Source organism: Barbatula barbatula (assembly GCF_947034865.1).
Source record: "Barbatula barbatula genome assembly, chromosome: 8".
In the NCBI taxonomy this organism is placed as follows: Eukaryota; Metazoa; Chordata; class Actinopteri; order Cypriniformes; family Nemacheilidae; genus Barbatula; species Barbatula barbatula.
In genome coordinates, this window is record NC_136771.1 from 6,178,216 (window position 1) to 6,198,209 (window position 19,994).

The 19,994-nt window shown below is 39.2% G+C and overlaps 2 protein-coding genes across 5 annotated transcripts; one reads left to right on the top strand and one right to left on the bottom strand.

Moving 5' to 3' along the window:
* Positions 1-20: 20 nt before the first annotated feature.
* Positions 21-12,746, top strand: pdcd11 (programmed cell death 11; the record flags this gene model as incomplete). Of its 3 annotated transcripts, XM_079463122.1 has the most annotated exons (36): positions 21-124; positions 374-462; positions 553-687; positions 812-979; positions 1,073-1,234; positions 1,669-1,777; positions 1,909-2,084; positions 2,197-2,304; positions 2,411-2,620; positions 2,739-2,863; positions 3,002-3,062; positions 3,153-3,299; positions 3,427-3,678; positions 3,922-4,047; positions 4,167-4,367; positions 4,693-4,863; positions 4,955-5,168; positions 5,247-5,399; positions 5,545-5,657; positions 5,738-6,222; positions 6,380-6,442; positions 6,628-6,712; positions 6,792-6,881; positions 7,044-7,149; positions 7,308-7,485; positions 7,696-7,752; positions 7,908-8,030; positions 8,445-8,567; positions 9,177-9,339; positions 9,410-9,580; positions 9,661-9,792; positions 9,932-10,185; positions 10,301-10,469; positions 10,752-10,905; positions 11,760-11,925; positions 12,122-12,746. In XM_079463122.1, 35 exons carry the CDS (start codon positions 376-378, stop codon positions 12,291-12,293), a joined length of 5,409 nt encoding a protein of 1,802 aa, XP_079319248.1. In that variant the 3' UTR covers positions 12,294-12,746. The 3 variants fall into 3 exon arrangements, with proteins under 3 accessions (XP_079319248.1, XP_079319246.1, XP_079319247.1); XM_079463120.1 differs by lacking the exon at positions 21-124 and having other exon boundaries at positions 367-462; XM_079463121.1 differs by lacking the exon at positions 21-124 and having other exon boundaries at positions 367-462; positions 9,413-9,580.
* LOC306897950 (RING finger protein 122) lies at positions 12,743-19,994 on the bottom strand. Of its 2 annotated transcripts, none has more exons than XM_079463124.1 (6): positions 19,378-19,994; positions 16,559-16,709; positions 16,154-16,196; positions 15,556-15,597; positions 14,768-14,850; positions 12,743-13,476 (listed from the first exon to the last, which is right to left on the bottom strand). In XM_079463124.1, the coding sequence occupies exons 2-6, from the start codon at positions 16,666-16,668 to the stop codon at positions 13,353-13,355; spliced, it is 402 nt and encodes a 133-aa protein (XP_079319250.1). In that variant the 5' UTR covers positions 16,669-16,709; positions 19,378-19,994; the 3' UTR covers positions 12,743-13,352. The 2 variants fall into 2 exon arrangements, with proteins under 2 accessions (XP_079319250.1, XP_079319249.1); XM_079463123.1 differs by having other exon boundaries at positions 19,012-19,994.

The window sequence follows — 19,994 nt, forward strand, 5'->3', positions numbered from 1 at the left end:
ATTCCCACCTCTTGGTGTTTACATCCGGGTCGTGATGATGGCACGCTTGTGAGTGGAACATGTGAGATTTTCTGCATGTGAATGTTTTAAGATATTTACACTGATCCACACGTACCTTTGTGAAGTAAGTGATGTCTTGCTGCTTTTATTCCTACTGCTGTTTACGGCAGATATTTAAACCTAAAGAATATTCTAACGACACTTAGCTACAACTTATATTCGTTCATTGCACCAACGTGTGTTCATTCTTATCTGTATGTTTATGGAACATGTATAACTACGATACACTGTTTTTAACATCTATGTGTACTGATTAGGTTTACGGTTGCAATTTGAGATTTTGTTAATAAATTAACTTAAATTTAAATGGCAGCAATGGAAGAAGATTTCCCTCGAGGTGGCACGCAGAAGTCTTCTGTGGACAAAACCGCGAAGTCCCATGAAGTGGACAATCTCTTTCAGGTAACTTTATAAAGATGGTGGACAAGTAGTGACTTTTGTTTATTTATTGAACGCACACGTATGTAATAAATGCTTTTAAATATCCCTCAGACACACGAAGCAGAGGTTAAAAAGAAGAGAAAGACTGTGGAACAGGATGATGGGGAGAACTTTAAAAAACAGAAAGTGGATGCTGTGAGTTTAAAACTCAATACGGCTGCTGCTGTGGAAGTTCTTCATCTTCTGGTAAGTTGAGTGAATTGTGCGAATGAATCTGCCTGTATACATGTATATGTGTAAACGTTTTACCTTACGATGAAATTTTAATAATAAAAATTTTCGATTTGTTTGCTCACTTCTGTTTTTCTAGAATCTCAAGGTTGGCACTCTGTTGCTTGGCTGTGTGAGGGAAGTGTCAGAGTTGGAGGCCGTCGTGGGTCTGCCAAGTGGCCTTGTTGGTTACCTTCCAATCCGTAACATATGTGACTCTTACACCAAGATCCTTATTGACCGACTGGAGTCTGAAAGCAGTTTGGAGGTATCATAGACATGTTCAAACAAGGTGGAAAGCAAAAACATCCATGTGTTGTGTCATGTTAAACCGTGTAATATGTTTGTCTATCTTTCATAGGAAGTTGTCACTCTCTCTGAACTTCTCACTCCTGGAACTCTGGTCAGATGTGTTGTATCTTCTTTAAACTCTGCTAAGGAGGGCCAGATTAGTCTTAAGTTGTCGATCAACCCAAAAGAGGTTAACAAGTGTCTGAGTGCAGCTGCTTTGAAACCTGGAATGGTGAGTTTAGAATCTTACACTAAAACGTGTTCGAAAAAATTTGTTGTGTTAAGTGCACTGGATGATACAGTTTTATTTTAAGCTTTTATTTTTGTCAGAGCTGTTAACAAACACGATTAATCACATCCAGAATTAAAGTTTGTGTTTACCTAATATATGCCTGTGCATTGTGGTATGTATTTTTTATTTATAAACGCGCACACGTATACAGACATGTATATATTTAGGAAATATTTGCATGTTTAACTTATATGTAATTTAAAATATTTTTTGGGGGGTTTTATTGTATTTGTTACTTAAATATATACAAACTACATAACAAATTTATATTTAGAGTACACAGACATTTATTAGGATTAGTCTATATTACATTTAATGAATGATTGTTTCTTGGGCAGCAAGGTCAAACCAATTTGGATATTCTTATATTTCAGACTCTGAGTGGTTGTGTGGAGAGTGTGGAAGATCACGGGTTCCTGGTTGATATTGGAATCAACAGCACTAAAGCTTTCCTGCCCAAGAAGAGTACGTCCTCAAAGCAAGGTTAGAAATCCAGAAGCACAGATTCATTATTATGTACTTCATCATTCACATGGAGTCTATAACCGTGCAAATATCAATTATGCCACATGGCTTCTATATCATATTGGTATTGAATATCTTGTTTATCTCAGATCTAAAGGTGGGCCAGTATGTATCAAGTCTCATCGAGGAGGTGAAGAACGAAGGGCGTGTGGTGCGCTTGTCTCTGAACCCCCAGGCAGTCAATAAGGCTGTCGCAGGGACTCAGCAAGGATGGACTCTAGACAATCTCCTGCCCGGCCTGCTGATCCGAGTGCACATAAAAAGGGTGAGACTGCATCACGGGAAGAAATGCTTTTTACTGTCGCAGTTTAGTGGATCAGCGTGTTTGTTCCGGGTCATCTGATTATAACCGATAACATCTGATTTCTTCATTTTAGGTGACTCCTCATGGTCTTCTTGTAGAGTATCTCTCATCTTTTAGTGGCACGGTTGATTTTTTGCATATTGATCAAGAAAAAGCATCCAGCTACAAATCGGGAAATGAGGTAAGAGTCAAGAGCTTTAGAATAACTCTTACAAGCTAGAAGATTTCAACAATATATATTACCTAGAACATCATAATTGCTTTGTTTAATTTGTTGTCATTTTCAGGTCCTGGCACGAGTTTTGTACATAGAGCCCTCCTCTCGGGCGGTCGCCCTCTCCCTGCGCAGCCATCTCTTGCCACCAGGGGGCAGTGTGCTTGATAACTTCACCAGTGAAAAGATTGGAGAGGTGGTTCAGGGCTGTAAAATGACTGCCGTGCACCATCACTCCGGGGCCTTGATGGAGATGCCTGACGGTACAAAGGCTTTTGTGCATGTGAGTACGCAAACATGTGTATTCCGAAAGCACGTGATCATATATGCGATCCGTATTATTTACATTAATGCCTCCTCTTCTTCATTCAACGTGACTTAAAGCATCTAAATGTTTACAGAGAAACAGAATGAAGGAGTCGAAAGAAGAATTCAACCCAAATCGTTTGCTGGCCCAGCCCGAACATAATATGAGAATCACAGATTACAGCCCCATGGAGCAAATTCATATGGCTTCACTACGCAAGTGAGTGTCGTCTTTCATTAAGACAACATATATATGTTTTTGGGGCAAGGGGGGGGCTTTGGACACTAATGGACACATTTCCTGAGTCAAGTTATATATTAATTTTTAAAACTTCATTTTTATTGTCTTGTTTTGTAGGAGCAACGTTGAAGCAATGTTCTACAGATACCAAGACGTCAAAGTGGGGCAAATTATTGAGGTGGGCAACAATACTGAACAAAGATTATTGGATTTATAGAAAATGTCAGAAAGTATAAAAAATTATCACACGCTTGTTTGTGTGTTTCAGGGCACTGTTATCAGTTTGCAGAAACAGGGCATGTTTGTGAGGATAACGGACCACATCAAAGGAATGATACCCCGAAATCACCTGGCTGACGTGGTCCTGACAAACCCAGAGAAAAAGTTTCACGAGGGCATGAAAGTCAAGTGCAGGGTGAGGCTCGTTTGTTCAGTTTTTCATTAAAAAATAGATTTTGTGACCTGTGGTTTACTCTTGTTTTTTTAGTATCTATTGTATTTAATATTTACTTGTTTGTATTTTCTATATTTCATTGATTTAGGTCTTATCTGTTGATGCAGCTAATAAGCGGCTTCTCATGACCAGAAAAAAGGCCCTGATCGAGTCCACACTCCCCATCATCCAGTCGTACTCTGATGCCAGGGTGGGCCGCGTCGCTCATTGCTCCATCATGTGCGTGAAGAAGTTTGGCTGCATTGTGCGGTTTTACGGAGACGTGAAAGGCTTGGTTCCTGTGCAGGAGCTGTCAACCGAGCATGTGACCGATCCAGAAGAGCTCTTCTTTGTTGGCCAGGTCAGAAACGTCTTGCAAACTGGTTTGATTTGCTCAACACATGCCGGTATCTTAATTCTAAATTCAATTTTAATCTTAATTTGGTTACCAACTCTCTTAAAATAAAAAAATTTGACGTTCTGTTTAAGAAAGAAAGGTATTCAGGTTTGGAATAAAATGAAGAAAAGTTAAGAATTATTCATTCAACATTTTTGTCTTAAATTCACATTAATTTACACTTTGCATTCTATTTTTTTTCCGCAGGTTGTCAAAGCCAAAGTGATAAAGTGTAATGCAGAAAATGAGAAACTGGTCTTGTCTTTCAAAGCCGTAACTGAAGTAGATGTAATACAGACACAGACTACTCAGTTTGACTTTGAGATTGGAAAGGTAATTCAACAGAAACAGTTTTTATCCTATGTTTCTTTTTTAATGTTGCAAACCACAAAGTTTTTCAATTATGTTCTCTTTAGTTGTTGCATCTTTATTGTTTTTTTCATTTTGTTTAGACGGTAGATGTAAGTGTCCGCAGAAAGGTCCTCGATGGCCTTGAGGTCTCCATTCTACCTGAGGAGATACTAGCTTTCCTTCCCACGGTACATCTGTCTGATCATGTGACCAACTGCCTTCTCCTGTGGGACGCTCTGGAGGAGGGGGACAACATCTCTGGCGTAGTTTGTCTCACTCTCAATAAGAACAAGAGGGGCATTGTATCCTTACAGAACTTTTCCTGTAACTCATTGTTTTTTCCCCAAAAAAGTATTATTCACTCTCACGTCAGTCAAAGCTTGTATATAAGTCTTTCTTCTGTGGAACACAAAAGAAGATATTTTGAGGAGTGTCTGAGTGGTTTTGTGTCCATACAATGGAAGTCAGTGGGGGTCAAGGTGGTTTGGTTACCAAGATTCTTCTAAATATCTACTCTATATACTACTTCTCAATTTACTACTACTGCTAGTCCATTGGATGTCTTTTGAATTTTGGGATGAAATCAAACCCGGTTCAGTTATTTTACTTAACCTTGAATCTGTTCAGACTCTCACTAATAAACCTTCATTGAAGGAATATCTTGAGGATGGAAACATCCCTACAGGGTTCTCCGAGCTGCTGGTGGGGATGCAGATGGTGGGCTGGGTGAAGAACATCATGCCTTACGGAGTCTTCGTCGACTTTCCTCACGGACTCTTCGGCCTCGCCCCTAAAGCTGTACGTCGATCTTTTCGCTTCCTGAGTGGTCGGAAAGCAACACAAAGCGAGATTGATGTAGAATTCATGTGTAATTTTTCTGTCATCGTAGGCCATGTGCGATAAGTTCATCACGGACACAGCCAACGTCTTCGCAATTGGCCAGACGGTGGTTGCCAAAGTAACCAATCTAGACGAGGAGAAGAACAGGTTTCTGGTCGGTCTGAAGGTGTCTGAATTGAATCTCTCTGAGGAAGACGCCCGTGCCAGACTGATCCAGGGTCAGAAGGAGAGGAAGGCCATCGTTGAGATGGTGACAGGCAGAGGTATAGGTTACAGACATAGGGATGATTGCTTTTGTCTGGAATACACCCTAAGAAGTTCTTAAATTTTTTCTCTTTAAGGTGAATCTGACCTTCTGGAGCAGCTCTCAGCTGTATCAGTCGGAGATAAAATGAAAATGGTCGTGGAAGAAGTCAAAGAGGACGGAACGGTCACGCTGACCTCCGATCGGCTCAGCGGGGCCACCGTATTGGCCTCCAAACATCACACGATAGGTGAGGACTGGTCAATCGCAGTAATGATGGCTGGGGATTTGCAAAAAGGCACTTAATGACTTTTAGGACATCTGTGGTTGTATGTAAATTTGGGATGGACGTGTTCTTAAAGTCTTGCGTGATCCGATTTGTGCAAATCTTTCAGGGGTGAATACGACTCCAGGTTGCAAACTCACAGCTGTGGTGCTTCACGTCGATCCTTTGAAATCACAAGTACTTGTTTCGCTGTTGCCGACATTGACCAGAAAGAGAAAATCTGTAAGTTGTCATGATTTATTCACCCTCCTTACCTATTTTCACAAAAGATGATATTTTGAGAAATGTGTTTTTTTCCTCAGCTGAGTAACAACTCGGAACTCGCCGCCACAATACAATTAATTGACAAAGACTTTGCTGTCGTCTCATTGGGTGATACGGGTCATCTGACCATCATTCCCACGAAGACAGAATTAAATGACATCATTGATTTGGAATCTGAGAAGTTTTCCATTGGGTCCTGTCTGAATGTGATTGTGAAGTACCCGAGCAGCGAGGAATTGGGTGGGCTTCCTGTCGTGGCGCGCAAGGGACAGGACCAGCAGGTCAAATCGAAGAGCAAAGAGTCTGCACAAAAGCACAGTCTTGGGGCGATGGTGACTGTCGAAGTCACAAAGGTGAAACCCTTGGGCGTGCTTGTGTTGTTGCCGTCTGGGACCACTGGTCACATCCATGTGTCTGAGATAGAGGAGTCCCCTGTTGTCGGCAGCCTTCCGACATCGTCACTGAAGATCGGGGAGGAGGTCCAAGCCAAAGTGATCGGAGGACACACAGTTCGTAGAAACAAGTAAATGCATTTATGCTACATTGTCCCATCAAATAATGTCTGTTGTTTTTAGTGGCATCACAAAAACGGGGGAAATATCAGTGATTCAATGTTGTAGTTTATTTGGGGCTATGCATCGATACATTTTGTTTTAAATGTAATATTTTTTTCTCATCAGGTTCCTGCCGATCACCCACCCCAACTTTAAGTTGGCCCTCCCTGAACTTACGTTATTGCCAAGGTACATACGTTTGCTCTTTTTACATTAATACTTTGGTAGTCAAAGGATGTCATCTGGTACTAACCCTTAACAAAACGTTAAGACCTGTATATCTTGAGGAAAGCCCTATAGAAAGCATGTTCTGCCAAGCAATGACTGGATAAATCTTAAATTTTGGAGAAATGGTACTCACTTCTCTTTCTTAGGAAACTGGAAGACGGTGCCATGCAGACAGTTGACACACTTAAGAACTACAAACCCGGCGACAAGGTCATCTGCTTCCCCTCGAAGGTAACTGTTGTAATCGTAAAAGGAACGTAATATTCATTGTGCAAAAGTATTTTAACTATCGTTTTGATTTTTCTAATAGTACGACAAACAGTTGAAATGCCTCGAAGTGCATTTGAAGTCCAACATCATGGGTACCGTTGAGCTTTTGGCCATGATAAGCAAACCTGGGGTAAGTCTTCAGAATTTGTTTTTGTACGTTTTTAAGTCCACCAAGTACACTTCTTTTTTGTAAATCAGATCCTGAAAGCTAATGATGTTCATATGCTAATAAATTAGAGGTGAGGTGAAGTAAAAAGAAAACCAGCATGAACCTCTCATTTGTTTCCCACAGCAAGCGAATAACCCACAGAAGCTCTTTAAACCTGGCCAGGCCGTTTTGGCAATTGTTGTTGGGAATAATCCTAGCAGGACTGGTCAACTTTCCCTGTCACTCACAGGTAAAGCTAATACATAGAAATTGGTTGATGCCTGTTTTTAAGCCCAGCTTTCATTTTCTCAAGTCAACCTACGGTTGATCGCACTCCTGCCCCTGTGACGCACTTTGAGGTCTTCCCTCGGGTCTCTTTAGCGTTTCCTGTGTGTGTCGTTACTGTAGGGATGTACAAGCCAGAGCAGGGATTGGTCGCCATGGGGATGGTTTGGAAAATCGAGCCTCACTGGGGACTGTTTGTCAAACTTCCGTTTGGGAATTCGGGTCTTGTGTCTTTGATGGATCTCGCCGACGAATACTCAGACAACCCACTGGAGCCTTACAAAGAGGGCCAAGTGATCCGGTGAGTCTAGTCAAAACATGACCATGAAAAGTATATTTTAGTATTTATATTGTTATATAATATTTATGTAAAAATTATAATATATTTATTATATTACAGTCTATTTATGTTTAAATTGTATTTCATTATCTTTTTTTATTATTATTTAGGTTAGCAGTACAATGGAAATGCTGTGATTGCGTTTGTTTATGTTTTGTTTGTTTTGTTCAGGTGCTGTATTATCGGGGAAGAAAAGGGACATTTCAATGTTTCGCTTCGTCCTTCCAGGTATACAAATGATCATCATTTTATTTATAATTCTATTTTTGTTCATTTAAGTAATTTAATTTATTTCAGTAATTTAATTTGAGTAAATGGACTCTTTCATTTATATTTATATTTGTGCATTTAATCCATTCAATAAATAACCATTGTTTTTGCAGAACATTTAAGGCCAAGCAAGAGAAAGTAACAGACCCAGATATTCAGTCCATTTCTGACATAAAAGAGGGTCAGATTATCAGAGGATATGTGAAAACTGTTGGGGTTTCGGGCATATTTGTGAGGTAAAAGTCTGCCGGTGCCACTACTGTATAGTCAATGTTAATGAAGCTGTTTTAGTCTCTTAAAAGGAGTAGTTCACCTTTAAAATGAAAATTCTGTCATCATTTACCCAGCCTCTTGTCATTCAAACCTGTACGTCTTTCTTTAGTCCGAAGTACACAGAAGAAGATATTTTGAAGAATATTTTTAACAGCCCCCTCCGCCCCCCATTCACTTGTATTGGTTACAATAGAATTGAATGGGGGTGGGGGGGGGGCTGTGCAGTATTATTACCAACATTTTTCAAAATATCTTTTGTGTTCTGCAGAAGAAAGTCATACAGGTTTGAAAGGACAAGTGGGTGATGCCACAAGTTTCATTTCGAAGGTGAAATACTCCTTTAACTGTATTAAAATGATTCGTTTTTATTGTTAAAGGTTGTCAAGGTCACTCGAGGGGAGAGTTCAGTTGCAAAATGCTACGAAATACTACATAAATAAGCCAGAGGTGATATCCGAACACGTTTCCCAGAATGCATTGGTTACTGCCAAGGTTCTAAGGTAAGTGCGGCACAAGTGACATAAGTGTATTGGTTTAATGATATGTTTAAATTTAACAGTTAAAAAATTTTGACAGAAATGCTAAATAATATACATAACTATGTCTTCAGAGGTGTACAAAGACCTTACATAATGAAGCGTTATGTTTTTATTACCTTAGAATGAGCGTTTTTGATCTACATACACCACATGTCACCTTGCAAAGAATTCGCCATGTTTCTACAGTAGCAATAAACAGACAAACTTCGTAAACGCATTGGCAAAAAAAGGTGAAACCGTGACAACATCTTAGTTCTGTTTCAGCAACTGTAGTGCTTTGAAAGGGATGGGGTGGAGTGAGCCGTTGGTTGCAACTCGCAACATCAAAGCTAGATGCCGCTAAATTTCATACACCGCACCTTTGGTTACACTGTTATCTAACTATTATAAGGTTATAAGTACTGTAAATAAAAAGTAAAGAAATGCATTTAAAAACGGTTGAACTATACCTTAGTAAGGCTGACGTAAAAATACTGTAAAACTATCAGCAGCTATGATGTTTATTTTCTGTGGAATTGGGATGTTTTGTTGTGTTATGTGACTAAACGTCGATGTTTCTGTCTCATTCAGCGTGGACACAGAGAACATCCACGTGTCCCTGTCATTGCTCACAAAAGACACCGGGAAGCCGGATATTCTCCCAGAATCCCTCAAACTGCCATTGCGTCTGGCGGAAGACGAAAAGAAGAAACACAACATAACCAAACGGAAGCGCTTGTCCTCTGAGAGCGAGGTGGGTGTTTGTGTATTTGTTTGTGCGTTTTAAATTGAAAGATGGCACTGATTGTGTGTCATCCCTGTAGCAGCAAGATGAAAAGAAAGATGGGAAAAAGGCGAAAAAGAATAAGGATAGCACAGTGACGGAGGAACACATAGATAAGAAGACAGCGATAAAAGAAGACAGTGACAGCGGCGTGGAGGTGTTCTTCAGAGAGGCAGATGATGACGAACCGAATAAAGAGTGTGAGAAGAAGGTAAGGATGGAAATTCTTTTCTTTTCAGACCTCTGATAGGACACCGTGGTGTCATGTGTGATGTGGCTTTTGATGTTCAGAATCCAAAGGAACCCGAGCGGCTGCAGATATCATGCGGCTTCTCCTGGGACACTACGCTGAGCTCTTTAACTCCGGCAGCCTTGGACCACATATACGAGTCCAGTGAAGATGAGGCGGAAGACCAGAGCAAGGTGAACACACACACACACATGCACTTCCTCTTTCTCTGTTTGTCAGCGGCTGTTATGTTGCATTTTTACATTTACACACTAGCTGTCCATAAATGACTATTTAAGAATACTTTTGTTCTTTTCATACAATCAAAAACAGCCAATCAAAAAGAAGTCTCGTAAAGAGCTTCAACAGGAGCAGCAGAACGCAGAACAGCAGCTCAGCAAGCTGGAGGCAGAGCTTATGGACCCTTCGGTTCGGCCGGACAACGCAACGGCGTTTGAGCGCCTGCTACTCTCGTCCCCGGACAGCTCGTTCCTCTGGCTGCAGTACATGGCCTTTCATCTGCAGGCCACGCAGATCGAGCAAGCGAGAGCCGTCGCCGAGAGAGCCCTCAAAACCATCTCCTTCAGGTTAAAAAGAGACGGCTGGAATTTACATCTACGCATTTGGTTTGAATTGCTGTTTTAAATTGTAATTGTGTGCCTTTGTTTAACATGTATCAACCCGTCTCCATTGTGTGCGTAGAGAGGAGCAGGAGAAGCTGAACGTTTGGGTGGCCATGCTGAACCTGGAGAACATGTACGGCACCGAGGAGAGTTTGCAGAAGGTTTTCGAGCGCGCCATTCAGTACTGCGAACCCCTGCCTGTGTACCAGCAGCTAGCCAACGTTTACGCCAAGTCGGACAAGCTCAAAGTGAGAATTGCCTCTGATCGTTTGAGATCTCCTTGGATGTTAGTAGGGATGTACTGATATATTCTGTCCGGGAGTGTGATGTCAATGTAATTTATATGAGGAAATATTACTGTATCTGCATTGTATCTCTCTACAAGTATCGATTACAGGATAGCCGTTTCCCATTATGGCTGATACTTAATACAATAGCTGTTAAGGGCTGGAAGAGAGCTGATGGTTTCTTACAAATCTGATTGTAGATTTGAAGTGGTGTCATTGTTGTCTTGTGTAATCTCTGTGTAGGAAGCGGAGACTCTTTATAAAAGCATGGTGAAGCGCTTCAGGCAAGAGAAGGCTGTGTACGAGAGTTACGGCAATTTTCTGCTGCGGCAGGGACAGAGCAATGCCGCTAATGCCCTCCTGCAGAGGGCGCTGCAGAGTCTGTCCAATAAAGATCGTAAGTGCCTGTAAACTGTATACATGGTTTACCTATACAACTTTTTGAGTTTATGGTCACTTGACTGAAATATTTTCAATGTCTACCACTTTTGAAATTTTGTATGAATGTTTGATATTAGTTATGTTGAGCATAATTATAACATAATTATGCCAACCTATACATTTCTTAGATTGCATTTTTTTTATTCAGCAAATTGTTTTTAAAATCGATGACTTGGACTGAACAGGCATCTTGGGTTGAAACGGCAAAGAGTGTCTAAAAGAAGGATGATTAAGAAACCGTTTCAAGTTATTAAGTTATATATGTGGCAAAATTGTGGATATAGAATAAATGGTCGTAAACATTTATATGGTAGTGTATGTTTTAGACATTATATATATATTATATTTGCTTTAGGGCTGTCAAATGATTAAATGCGATAAATTGCATCCAGAATTAGTTTGTGTTTACATATTATGTCTGTGCATAGTCATTTTGTATTTATAAACACATACATGCATATATTAAAGAAACAAAAACTAATTAATAAATATTTATATGTATATTTATAAATGATTGGTTAATACATGTAAATATTTCCTCAATATGTATATGCGTATGTTTATAATACAAAACACAGTACACAGGCGTATATTATGTAACACAAACCTTTTCTCTGGATGTGATTAATCGTTTGGCAGCCAATTATAATTGGCTTATAATTATATATTTCAATGATCATGAATTATATTTTAGTTTGGGGCATTTTAATGACAAATGCAATTTGTATAGCGGTTTTGTTTTTCTTTTTTCTGTTAAGCAAAACACCCATCGATTGTCTATTAGCAGCTCATTCTTTTCTGTCTTTCCAGATGTTGACTTGATCACCAAGTTTGCCCGTCTTGAGTTCCAGTACGGGAACACAGGGAGAGCCAAATCCATGTTTGAAAAGGTCCTTGGTACCTATCCCAAGCGTACTGACCTGTGGTCAGTGTTCATAGACCTGATGGTGAAGCATGGCTCTCAGAAGGAAGTGAGGTAAAGTAGAAATAAATTTGAGGATTTTGGTGGCCATAGATGGATTTTATTAAATCGATGTAATCAGATTAGATGTTTTTTTTTTGTGCTGTCACATGCAGAATATATTTTTTGAGAATTCCGAAGTCTAATTTAAATTCAGATTTGTGTGTGAACGCACTATACGTAATGTGACACATTCTCCTGTGCATTTCAGGGAGATTTTCGATCGTGTGATTAACCTGAGCGTGTCGGTGAAGAAGATCAAGTTCTTCTTCAAGCGTTACCTGGAGTACGAGAAGAAACATGGCACACCCGAGAGCATCCAGGCGGTCAAACAGAAAGCTCTGGAATATGTCGAGACTAAAGGAGCGGAGGCCGCCAGCTAGAAACCGATCTGAACTGGTGTATTATTCAGATCAGAATCTTCGGGACAAACTATTTTGAAATTTGTTTCCCATTATTTCACTTTGTCTGCTTTTAAACCTTTGGCTATTTTTTGGACACACATTTTTGTGTTTTGGAACCATTGCCCAGATTTCCTGAAGGAGTTTACTCGTACTAAATTGCTAAAGACATGCAGATCAGTGAATAACTAAGTGTTATTTATAATCCATATTATGCCTGGTATGGTTAATGTCATTGTTTAATCGAAGTTTCTGGATCTCAATTCCAGAGTCCTCTTGGATATCAAGTGATTCATAGCCAATGATTTTCTGTATGATAATGATTCTTATGAAATTCTTATGAGGATTGCTGTAATGATACCGAAGGCATTCAAGTTTTGTAATAATAAATGCTTTCCAAATCCCCACTTTTTTATAAAAGACGAGTTAACCACAAAACAATGACATTTTTATTCAAAAACAAACAATACAAAATAACAAGAAAAAGGGAACAATTCAAGCAATGAGCACAATGTTGGATAAGAAATGCTGGTTACTGATTATATATTTAAATGTTTTTAAAGGACTACATGGGATCTCCATCCATGAAGATCTGTAGTACCAGTCAAACAGACTGCATCTATACCTACACCCTAGTATCATCATTTATATGTATATATCTGTCCGTGGAAAGCTGGAGTTCATTGTTTTTATTCGTTGCTTGGTTAAAGCCCCTGAGGCAAACTCCTGAGATATTTACCTCTCATTTGAAGTTCATTACCCAGCATGCACGGCGCACGTCTTGCTTAAGGACCTCTGAGCGATACTACTAAAGAGAATATTGTGGCACGATATATAGGAGATTATTCTTATGTTTGGCTACTGGCAATATGGTACTGAATCACTAGTGGAGGCCGAACGATGTTGTAGGGAGTTCATCGAGGCCTCTGTGGCGGTGCATATAGACGGCTATGGAGAGCCTTGGCCGATCACGTGACACGTGCCAACAATCGCAGAACTAGAGAGTGCTAATCTGGCCAAGGGCCGTGCAGTTTTTGGGGGTCACACCTCTTCGGGGTCCTGGACCCCCTCTGCTCCTCGTGGGGCGTCGGGATGCGGCAGGCGCATGATTGGTTTATTGCACATTGGGCAGACACTACGGATCTCTAACCATTTCAGGAGGCACCTGCAGATTGAGAAACACAGAAGAGCTTTTGTGATTTTAACAGTTGTAAAGAGAAAAAGGTTGATATCGTATGGCATTGTGGTCCGAGGTCCCTTGATAAATCTGTGGAATTTATCTGTCTAGCAAACAAATTATATATTTAGTTTTTTAAACCCCATTAAATGATTTGACAGCTACAATTTCCCATTTCGTGTTGACATTTCCAAATGAAACAGGAAATTGGAGTGCCCTTTTTAAATGTACAATTACATTCATTTAGCAGACGCTTTTATCCAAGTTGCAGGTGGTTGGGGAGGGAACAAGTCATTTATATAGAGCATATTATTTTGACATGAATGTATTTGATGAATCCTCAATATGTTGGTCCTTTTTTCAGGACGATGAACATTTAGCATCTTTGAAAAGTTTATTTTTGGAGGATAAATACGGATGGCCACAGCCTTTAAATTAGCATTCAAGCTTCCTTTTGTTTGCAATTAAATTGCTCTCTCAAGTGCAAAATGTCAACTCAGTTAGAGATAGTGATCAACTTTTTGAAAAAAATATATTGTTTTGACAAAAAGCACAAAAATATGGACTATAGATACGATTTTATTAAATAAAATGAATTACCTTGCTAGCTTGAAGGTCATGCCCATCTACTGTTTTTATCCTTCAAAATATTGACAAAATAGGCTTTTCACAAAAAAACTAAATGAATACAACTATATTTTTTATCCATTTCTCAGGATGATAAAGGCTAAACATTTGCCATCTTTGAAAAGGTTTTGTCAATATTTGGAGGATAAATACAGTAGATGGCCATGGCCTTCAAGATAACTTAACCCATTGTCTTAGTTTACAATTATTTGCTTTATCAAGCACAAAAGTTCATAGTTGAAATTTGATCAAACATTTCAGTTTAATTTCAGTTTTTTCAACAGTCCTCAATATTTGTGGTACTTTTCCTAAGACGATAAAGACTGAACATTTACCATACATGAAAAGTTTATTTTGTCAACATTTTGGAGGATGAATACAGTAGATGACCATGGCCTTCAAGCTAGCAAGCAGAGCTTTGAATTGGCTTGCTACGGTGAAAATAAAACAACGTGATTAAGAACGACAATTAAACCTGACATTAACTATACCATACAAGTAATAGCAGTGAAGCGCCTTGTTATCTACAGTCTTTGCAAAAAAAATTTATATAACGTTTGTTTTAGTTCTGTTAAAATCTTAAACTGCGGTTTGAAACGGTTTGTCATACGTTAACATGACATGCCTCCTATGATTCAAGAGCGCTACTTACTTCTTATGGAAGGTGTGTGAACAGGGGCACACACCCAGCTCATCTCTGGTCTTGAATTCCTCCAGACACACAGCACAGGGTTGCTGTAACATTAGACAAAACAACTTCAGTTCCTCACTCCTCTTTTTACAAGCGACATGCTTTGTCAACATTTTCACAAGCCGATCGAAGTCTGTTTTGAGTTCAGCCACATGCAAGATGATGCAAAGGGGTGGGCTTTATTTTATTGAATAACACTTTTATGTCTGAGTTCCCGTAATCCAGGTCATCAGAGAACCAGAAAATCCTGTAGAGGTCACTTTGCATATAAGAATTCCCCTTGAGGTTTTCATTACACAAATTAAACACGAAGGAATCTTTAATCTTAAATGTGATACTAATGAGATCTGAAACACAGAAATGTTTCCACCACCAGCATGTTTGATTCCCATCTTAGATTCAGAAATGCTGTCTGGATCATTCACGGGACATGTTGCTATTTGTGTGCTTTGTATTTAAATGACTGACTACTCATGTAATCAACAAGGTACTGAAATTGAAACAAAGGCATTTTTCAGTGAAACTGAAATAATTTAGTCAGACAAAAGCAATGTTAAAAGAAAAGAAACATTTATATCCTTGTGACCTTACTCGTGCCCTCGTTTTAACCTTTACATATGATTCAATATTAAAACAAAAAGGCTTTACGAACATTTAAGAATATTTTATTTCTTTAATGTAAAAAGCATGAACCTTTTTCAAATTAAAAGTGTTAAGTGCAATAAACTATACGTTACTGCTATACTTACTCCCAGCAGGCTTAACTTCTTTCCTGCACCTTTTAACACCACCTGTAAAATAAAATTTAAATATGTATTACTTGACTGTATAATTTTCAATTAAGTTAAAATGTACTTTTTCTTATACCACAAATAATTCCAAACCGGCTACTTATTAACAGAGAAGCAACGAATTTGTTGTTAAGTGACTTAAATGTTTAACAGTCATAGAAATACACTGGAAGATAGTATCAGATGGTAATACTGTGGGATTACGACACATTGTTCCTGTCAGTCAGCGGGTAGAGAACCGCGACACCAAGACTGAGGGTTCAATTTCCAAGGAACACACATTGATAAAAGGTATCCTTAGAATCAAATGTCTTATTATAATAATGAATGTCTAATTATTTATGACTAAATTATTATTTACACAGCAAACCATGGTCAAATACCATACCATAGTACATTCTAAATGTTACATTTCTTACATCATGCCAGTTCTATTTATAAGGGTGAAGCGTTATTAAGGTCATCCGATTGGATTTCATCGTCACCATTGCAAAGACTAGTCCGTCTTTATATTTACCGGCCTCGGTTAATGTGTGTTCATGTGTTGTGTGCCCACCTCGTTGTAGCTGTACTGTTCTCTTGTACCTTGCTGTTTCAACCTATAGAGGAAAAGAAAGAATAAAAAGACTTCCTGCTTTAGTGTGCATGCAACTTGAAAATGCAACAATTGTGGTGCAAAAGTTCAAGATGCTGTGATTGTGATGCATTCATTATGTTATCACTTCTGAACCAACAACTTTTGTTGCAGATATTTTGAGCAAAGACATTCTTGTACAAGTGCCCAAATACCTTTCTATAAAATAGTTTTGCACTATTTAGACAATACACTTTAATATTTTCCAAAAGTATAATTCTGCAAGTCTTTACAGGGCCAGATATGTTTAATATGACGAACAGGTACCAGCTAAGTTGGGTGTGGTGTGTGTGTTTGTGCTTATGTGGTATGTGTTTGTGTTCTTGCCTGAACAGATAGCAGCAGAAGATTACACTCAGCATGAAGATGAACATGCCGATGCCCAGTACAATGACGTACACGTTGAGCGGCAGACGGTAGATGTCTTCTTCTGACATGTCACAGTCTGAATGCTGCAACCCTAGACCACAGAGGCAGCCTACACAGACACAAATACACACATCCACAGATATTTAAATCAGCAAGCCATCGCAGCTTAAACCATATCAATATTACAAACAAAAAAACAGAGAACAGGCATTTAGTACACCCACCTAGTGCCAAGGGAATTCTGGGTAATTAGTTATGTACAAAACAAATAGGAACAACTGTGGGAACACCTCCAACACACCAACTTGCCTTTAGGGAAGACATTTGTGTGTTATTGGCGTATGCCATTTAAACGTTAATGTTAACCGTGTGACGTTGCTCTCTGTATATTCCAGCTAATGTTAAAGGGATACTTCACCCAAAGAATTGTTATCCCTTTACGTATTAAAACATGACAACTTGAAGGCTGAATTTGTAACATAGTTCATCTAAAGCACTTGTAATTCTGATTCCATCAATACAGCAAAACATTTTTTTTCAAAAATGCATTTACAAAAAGGTTGTATTTGTACTAACTCACATGAACTGTAAGTGTAAATTATTATGTTACTAAATGACCCAGATAGCACAAGTACGTCTGTAAGATGTCTGCTAAAGATCTGGCAATTTGTGCCGGCACCTCATTCCCACTCCTCAAGAGCTTATGGAAACGTTTGTGCTTACCTGTCACGCACATATATTTCATTAAAAAGCATGTATAATAATTATAATGGCAAGTTTGAGATGCTGGAATATTGTATGTGCATAAGGTGCGGGTGTCCTGAAATTTCATCCTACCCGTCAGATTGTACCAGGCATGCATGCGCCCATCAATATAACGTCATATAACGGCTCAGAATTTACAAACTAAGCACTGAGGAAAACATCTGGAAAACAGTGTAAAACAACTTTAGGAAGGCAGTTTTACATACAGTATAAATCATAAACATCTTACAGATATCTTCAAAATGTCTATATGACATCAGGAGAAAAATACGTCTTACAGATGTAAATGCTCCCAGATGCTATCATGGTATGTTATATCACCCTTAAAGCATCTGGGAGACGTCTATTTGATGTCTGCATTTACATCTTCAAGACGTTTTTTGTTCATCCCCAATATGTCTCTGAGACGTTTACTGTCAGATGTCATACAGACAATTAGATATAGACGTTAATGATTTATAATGTATGTAAAACTCCTTTTTTCTAAGACGCTTTTACACAGCAGATGTTTTCCAGATCTCCATATCTTTAGCAGACATCTTGCAGACGTACCTGTGCTGTCTGGTTATGGTGAGAAAATAGCTTTCATTTTGTGACAGTTTTAGGGGTAGGGGTCAGCTGTGGCTTAATGGTTAGAGCGTTGGGCTGATCAGAAGGTTGCCGGTTCTAATCTCAGTGCCAGCAGGTCATGACTGAAGGGCCCTTGAGCAAGGCACCTTACCCCTGATTGCTCTGCAGTAATGTTACACTGTATAAAACTACTTGTAAGTCGCTTTGGATAATGCACAGTGCAGTAATGGGTGTTTTGAAGAGTTTGGTTTCAAAATGAGATAACTCGGATTTCTTTAAAAAATCATGTTTTTTATTGTGCATTCCAATTAACATCAATCAAACTGCAGTAGGTTTGTTTTGTTCTAAGCCACAATAACTCAAACGGTTATCTCATTTTGGAACCAAACTTTTCGTATATACCTTAGTATAGTATCCCTTACGAAAATTAAACATGGTTTTATTCTAGTAATATGTAAGTGTGGTGACCACGTTTTTTATCATCTTTTTAATCGATTAGCAATTGTATTAAAGCTGTTTTAATTTTGGTTAGTGTAGCAAAACCATGGTTAATTTATGGTTACCAAGGTCAGTATTATTGTGTGAGTAAAGTGCAGTAGTGGTGTAGTTTTTATATTATTACTTTAAAGGATTGTTTATTTTGTGTTTACCATTGCTATACCTTGTCCATAAGCATTCATGTTTGTATTTGACCTATAACACTCCATTTCAATTTTCAGTGGAGTAAACGGCCTAACACACAACATGCTGGTTAAAGACCTTTAGTAGACATTTCATTCTTCATATCGAGAACGATCCTTGTAAGTAAAGATTGAATAGTTGATATCAGAATCCATATCATGAGAATGACTAAAATCAAATTCGGCTTGCCATACACGCACACAGCACGAAGAGTTTCACAATCTTTCCACGCACTTTTTGACCTTTACGAACACTCTTTCCTTTAGTGGGAAAACGTTGACTTCTTCAAACTTGTTTCAACATTCCGGCCAATACCACTCCAATGACTAATGGCCAGAGAGGGACGAAACAAACTCAAGTTCGGCTCTTGCTTTTGGGAAAGGCTTAACACTTACCGTTACACCATTGAAATGGTTGCATGTAATCTGACTCCAAGCACTGCTGTTGCAAATTCAGTGCTTGTCAAAAACTGGCAGCACAAACCGAGGCTCGTTCCTGGTATAATTTTACGCCGATCGTGTCCAATGATGATCAAATGGTCAGCTGTTAAACGAGAGCGTGCGCTGTCTCGATCAGCCTAATGATTCGTCTCACTTTTCTGCCGAGAACAAAAGACCAACCCCGATGCGAATATGTTACGGAGACAAAGGGGAGCATAATGTGCCCTTGATGTGCTTCTTGCCTTCGAGTCCACAAGCGAGTATCACTTCGGAGCTTTCCGTGTTGTCATACGCAAAAGTAAACGAAATCCTGGATCATACCTGCGTGGGTGACAGCTAAGCATCCACGTATATCCAAAACGACGAGGTGATGCGGAAAACAATCCTCTCCAGGATCTCTCTTTGTCCTTTCCTTAAATCACTAATGACTTTAGCATGTCTCGTCTTTGTCTGATGCCCTTTCTTTCGATTCCTCTCTCGGTTTTGCGTAAATTCAATGGTTTTTTTGTGTATATTCCTTTAGAGGTCTCACAGGACAGAGATGTACTATTGTCTCCAACCTGCTGTATGTCTCTAGGGTGTTTATGTGTGTATGCGTGTCTATGTGGGGGAGTTATTTTTCTCTCCGCCTAAAACCATCTGCTCTCTCAATCCTCCCATCGAGAACGCAAGACAAAAAACAACGATCATACTCGAATGGTCCTCAACTCATTCTTCGTATATCCGTGTGTCCCTGGTTCAGATGTTAAAAACGGGCTTGTTTGTAAAAAAGGTTCACGTTAGTTGTTCTGCCGTCGAGAGCTCTCTCTCTATCGCCCACAGTTTCAGTTTGTAAACAGATCTGCTCATGTGATCATGGTTTGCCTCGCAACGCTGTCCTCCAATCCTTCCCTCCCTTCCTGAGATATTCCCCTCCTCCAATCTCTCTCTCTCTCTCT